The following is a 5,679-nucleotide window of genomic DNA, read 5'->3' as shown; positions in this document are numbered from 1 at the left end:
TGTGTTTAGGGCCAGAATTCTCCATCCTTTAATAATTCTGCCACACCGGGAGACTCTCCTTAGAGTCCATATGATTACTCAAACAACAGGAAACGTACTCCATAATGATAAGATGGACTTTATTTATCCCACAATGGGGGAAATTTTACAGCAGCAAGACAGAGTGCAGAATGCAAGAAGTCAGAGGACAAGAAGACAAAAAAATATTGCATAAGTGTTATGTATCCTATAACAACATATATAACACACACACACACACACACACACACACACACACACACACACACACACACACACACACACACACACACATATATATGGAGGTAATGTTTTTAACTTCCTCTAATAGGGAAGTAATGTCTGCTGGGTCCGTATTGGCCAGATCGTTCTGTCGTAATGTGTCAGGGAGGAACATGGGATTGAACCCAAATGCAGACTCACAAAAGGCAGAGCAGTTCAACAGGCCGGTGAGAGGCAAAAACAAATGATTCCAAAAGCAAAATGTAATCCAAAAAAATGGCACAGAGCCCATAAATCCCAAAACACCAACGAGGTTGGAGAACAAACAAAACCAAAAATAGCAGGAGAGACGGGAAAACTCATACTGTAAGAGGGCTGGACTGCTTGACACATCAGGAAATGATGACGATCTGGCAAAGACTGAGGGAAAAATACTGGCTTAAATACACAAGGGAGGGACAACTAACAAGAACAAGGTGAAAACAATAAGAGGTTCACACAGGCAGGAAAACGCAGGAGGTAAAGAAAAGGATGGCACATGAAGCAAACCTTCAACATAAAACATGAAATAACAAAACCAAACAAACCAAATCATGACAATGCATATATGTGTATTTTTACCATGAGAATGACTTAATGCACAACACTAGTTCAGCACTGCTACAATGAAAACCCTATTTTGTCATTTATAGTGAGTTACATACAAATAATATACTTTAATAGACAGTACAGCCTTTCTTCCAATGCCCATTTGATATGTGACTGCTGCATTCAACATATCAAACTGCATGTTCTGCATGCCCCTAAAATGTTGGTGTGAACAGTGTTAGCACGAGTCAACAATAGTACAAAGTAGCAATCTTGTTTACTTAAACAGAATAATAATTATTTCTATGAATTTATAAAGTAAATGAACTTGTTGCAACTTGCAAAACAGAGGAATCTGTCCCACAAAGCATTTACTCTGCTTCCACCTGCTGGTGTCACATGGACACACACTGTCTCACTGATGCCACAATAACTTATCGTGGAACCACATGAAAAGCCGATCGTCACCAAAATATTTAACCCAAAAGGTGACACTGCATGCCAGATTCACACTGATGTACTGCATTCACCAAATGTTTGACTTCGAAGAACTTTGAAGAACTGTTAACAGTTTTGTCCATGGTCAACCTGCAGAATTGCTGCAAAAGCCTTAAAAGTACAGTATTTCCTGTAATTGGAGGAGCTACTTACGCAGTGAGGAATATTTTTGGAGGAGGAGAGGGACTGTATACCTGTAAGGTGTTTGATTGGAAGAATGCAGTGGAGGAGGAAGGGTGTCCCGACGTAACCTATGATTTAATCTGAGTTCCTGAGAAATTTTCTGTTATCGCTGAATCCCCCGTGTGGCTGTTGGTGCATCTATTCTGAACACCTTTCTGCTCACCTGAAGCTTAGACTGCAGCATGCAACAACCAGGCCGGCTGAGACTGAGACCATGGCTGGAAGAGCAGATTCAGTCTGGGAGGTATCCAGGAGTCAGCTGGCTAGATCAGGTAGACCCCTCCATCTCACCCTCATCCCATGCATACATGAGCATACAGACCTGGGTACACAAAGTACTCTATTTTATTGCATTTTATTCCCCAGTCAGCACGAATCTTCCAGATCCCGTGGAAACATGCTGCTCGTCATGGCTGGAGTATTGACCGAGATGCTACGCTCTTCAGGAGTTGGGCCATGCACACTGGTAGGAGCCTCGCACAAACACAGATGTGTTTTCTATCTATCGCAGGTGAAACAATGTTATGCTTAAATTATAATTTTGAAGAATGCACTAACTACACTTTGTGCTATTTTTGTCACCGTCAAGTATACTTAAGTGTACTCACATAGCCCTTGAGTACCACTTGAGTATATTAGATGGAGTGTAAATAGATGGTGTACTGAAGTACACCAGTGAAAATCATGATTCATGAGCATTCAAAACACACTTGCAGTACAAATGTATTATATCACCAATGTGTCAGAAATATACTTAAGTGAAGTGAAATTTAAGTATACTTCAATTAAGCATACCAATGAAATTGAACTGAAATTGAAAATAAGTATATTTTTCATAGGTAAACTTTATTTCTATTAAGAGTATTTGCAATTTAGTACATTTTTTAACACTTAAGTACAATTTATAGCACTTAGAATAAAGAAATTGTAAGATTAGTATATTCATTTTTAATACATTTAAGTAGGACTTAATGACATCTTGATGTCTCTTCTATACTTCAATTCTGTTTCTAATACACAAAAGTAGACTACTTTTTGACCTGGGATCTTTCGTTTGTATTGGCTGCTCATTTGCTTTCTGACTTTTACACTTGCATGCTGATGCTTTGTGGCGTAAAACCACAGGAGAAAAACTTATATTTGTGATCTAGTCTACACAAGTAACAGAGCAGACTGCTGGAGTCAGAGCCACAGCACCACAGCTGACCAATATGGTTAAAATCAATAGATGCATGTGTTCACAAGATCCTAGTTCAGTTCTGACCAGGAATCTGTCTGAATAATCCTCAGTATGATTTTCTGAATTCACATCATTTTAAGAGGAAAAATAAAGTTTGTGGATGTTATCTTCAGTTAAAATTTGCCTGCACTGCCAACAAGCATTTTCACTGCATTTTGGAAATAATTTCAAGCATGCTGATGAGACCTGCCTGCAGACCTGTTTCCTGCTCCGCAGAGGTCTTTCTATGGGTGTGTTGTTCAGTCTTTGTTTTTCTAGATCTACCACATTCCCTTTCCTACTATGTGATGACAGTTGCACAGAAACCTTTAATGTTTGTAATAATCTGGGGATGAGACACGAACAGTTATCTGTGAAGATTTAAGGGATATCAATTCCACTCCCTGTCACGGCGGTTCAATGCCAAACTGGATTCGAAGAAATAAACTAGGGAAAATGTGATTGGTGGGTTCATGAGTTCTTTAGGGTGCACAGACTCCACACATTGAAAACTAACCCAGCTGAATTATTCAGAGCAATCCTTTCAGCATCTGCTCAGAGTAATCAGGACACAAATAACATCGAGTCCACAGAATATGAAACACACACATTTAATTGTAATTCATAGAACATAATCTAATAGCAATTTAAGAGACCTTTTGGGTAAATTCCTCTTGTCACATAATCTCATAAGCAGATCTCATTTTTGAGTTCTGAGGAACAAGTTGAAGTTAAAGCTGTACACACACACACACACACACACACACACACACACACACACACACACACACACACACACACACACACACACACACACACACACACACACACACACACACACACACACACACTCCAGTCTTGGGAAAGTCATGCTTCGTGACTGCATCACGTCGTGGGAAAAGCTCCAGTTCACTTGCTGTGAATGTGCAGGGTGATCATATTGCTGTCAAAGTACAAGAGGACGAGATCTAGAAAAAACATATTCAGCTGTTGAACGTGTGAAAAATAGGCACTGTGCAGAATGGTTACATCCCGAGACTCCGACTCCGCTCGATATTCAAGAGAGTTTATTAAAACAAAGCTAAAGTATGCAGAGAGCATAACTGAAGCGTCAGTTGAAGCAGAAGAGTTCAGATGCTCTTTGGTACAGAACTCATGAAGGCTCTTCAGGTCATTAATGACTGTGGTAGGTTGCAGCATGTGTGCTGTAAATGATCCACAGTGGATGCTTTTAAGCTCCAGTGATTGTATCGCTCAGGCTGACAGTTATGTTCAGATGACTGGCTGAGATCCAAATCCCAATAAACATGAGAAAGCACTCTGGATGAAGTCACCTGACTGAGCAGTCGCTGATAGATGGTCTGACAGCCGGTGAAAGACAGAGGCAGCAGCACGGTTAAAGTTGTTACAGTGATATTTGGAGTTCTGATTGAATGACTTTCCTGTTTTGTGGTGTTTTTTGTGTTTGTGCTAGTTTAACTGACAACTTTTGTGACTGTGAACCACCAAAACACATAATCCAGGTGATCAGGTGGGTCCTGTTATATGAACTAATCTTGAGGACCCCAAAACAAAATATTTTTTTAATTCTGTGCTGACCATTTGCATATTACTAAACTATTTAATTCTAATCAAATGGCCATGTAGTAAATCTTGGGCCAGGTATTCCATCACTTACACAGGCCAATGCTTGTCTGCACACATTCAGGACGGTACCATCCGGGCAAAGACAAGCCAGATCCCAAGACATGGAAGGCGAATTTCCGCTGTGCCTTGAATTCTCTGCCTGACATCTGCGAGCTGCAGGAGCACAGCAGGAAGAGAGGCAGCAATGCCTACAGAGTCTACAAGATGATGCCCAGCACACAAACACACAGACGCAGGAGAGGTAAGACGTGCCTTTCAAATGTATCACCACTTCACATACTCTCAGGCAGACCCCGTGGGACAGTAGCCTCCTGTCCTCTCTCAGGCCTGCGGCTGTTCAGCAGACCTCGAGAAAGACAGACGAGTTTAGGGGATGATGCATACACCCCACACGCTTGGCAACCCACCACAACGAGACCTATTTCAGACACGCTGCAGAAGGTGGAGACCCCTGCAGAAAGCCCGTTTGCCAACACTCAAACACACGGTGAGACCCTTGCAGTCCAGGTGTTTTGTTGTTCTGGCGGTCGTCCGTATTGCCTGTGAGGATGAAAGTTCTTGTTGTTGTGCAGGGATGTGGGAGGCCAAAGCAGAGGACCAGGAGCAGAATGAGGCGGTGTTTAAGGTATCAGACCTTCACTCTGTCGGCTGGCTGACTGACTAAGTGCAGTGAATTTTGGCTTTCTGACACGTCATGGCAACACAAGTTTGACTGAACTGCTTTGGGATCAGTTGCATGTTCCTGGGATGCAGTTTGGGTGCTGCGGGTGGTGCTCTAGCTGTCTGTCTGATGCATTGTGGGTATTTTGTCTCCCATAGTTGATGGACCACTTAAGCAACAGTGACCTCTGGAACCCGACTGGGGAGCAGAGAGGATGGAGAACACACACACTGTGGGACCAATGGCACTGTACGATCAGCAAATCATCATCTTCAAATCATCAGATTGCCTCAGTTGTAGATTATTAGCACAGTAGATTAGTACTAAATTATGTTGCTGATTAAAGACAAAATGCGGATTTTGTGCAGTATTCTAGATATAAAAGCACATCTTTCTTATCTGACCAAGCCACAAATTACGGGTTAGGTGTGGAGGCTGGATGTTCTGGTCATGATTCGCTCATATCTCACAGTTCCCCTCTGTTTGTCTCTGCGTGTGTGTTCGTGTTGTTTTGTGCTCCTCAGGTGCAGGTGATGATAGCCCGTACTCTCTGCACACAGACAACTACAGTGATCTGTTCGGTCCAAACTACATCAGGGAGCTCTCTGATTGGTCCACACCTCAGCAAACACTAATGCCCTAA

The 5,679-nt window shown here is 42.1% G+C and overlaps 1 protein-coding gene across 1 annotated transcript; it reads left to right on the top strand.

Annotated features, from left to right (window-relative positions):
- Positions 1-1,691: 1,691 nt before the first annotated feature.
- Positions 1,692-5,679, top strand: LOC139334418 (interferon regulatory factor 1-like). The gene is made up of 7 exons (XM_070967277.1): positions 1,692-1,781; positions 1,876-1,975; positions 4,437-4,616; positions 4,701-4,862; positions 4,948-5,000; positions 5,195-5,285; positions 5,561-5,679. The coding sequence occupies exons 1-7, from the start codon at positions 1,692-1,694 to the stop codon at positions 5,677-5,679; spliced, it is 795 nt and encodes a 264-aa protein (XP_070823378.1).

This window comes from Chaetodon trifascialis, chromosome 1 (assembly GCF_039877785.1).
Source record: "Chaetodon trifascialis isolate fChaTrf1 chromosome 1, fChaTrf1.hap1, whole genome shotgun sequence".
In the NCBI taxonomy this organism is placed as follows: Eukaryota; Metazoa; Chordata; class Actinopteri; order Chaetodontiformes; family Chaetodontidae; genus Chaetodon; species Chaetodon trifascialis.
Note: the sequence above shows the minus strand (reverse complement) of the source record. Positions and strands in the feature narration are given on the sequence as shown.

What these genes read in the sequence shown, in the direction of transcription:
- LOC139334418 (XM_070967277.1), top strand. Translation starts at nt 1,692, where the DNA reads ATGCAACAACCAGGCCGGCTGAGACTGAGACCATGGCTGGAAGAGCAG. An exon ending in GAGTCAGCTGGCTAGATCAG is followed by an intron (nt 1,782 to 1,875) that starts GTAGACCCCTCC and finishes TTTATTCCCCAG; the next exon opens with TCAGCACGAATCTTCCAGAT. An exon ending in AACACACAGACGCAGGAGAG is followed by an intron (nt 4,617 to 4,700) that starts GTAAGACGTGCC and finishes GTCCTCTCTCAG; the next exon opens with GCCTGCGGCTGTTCAGCAGA.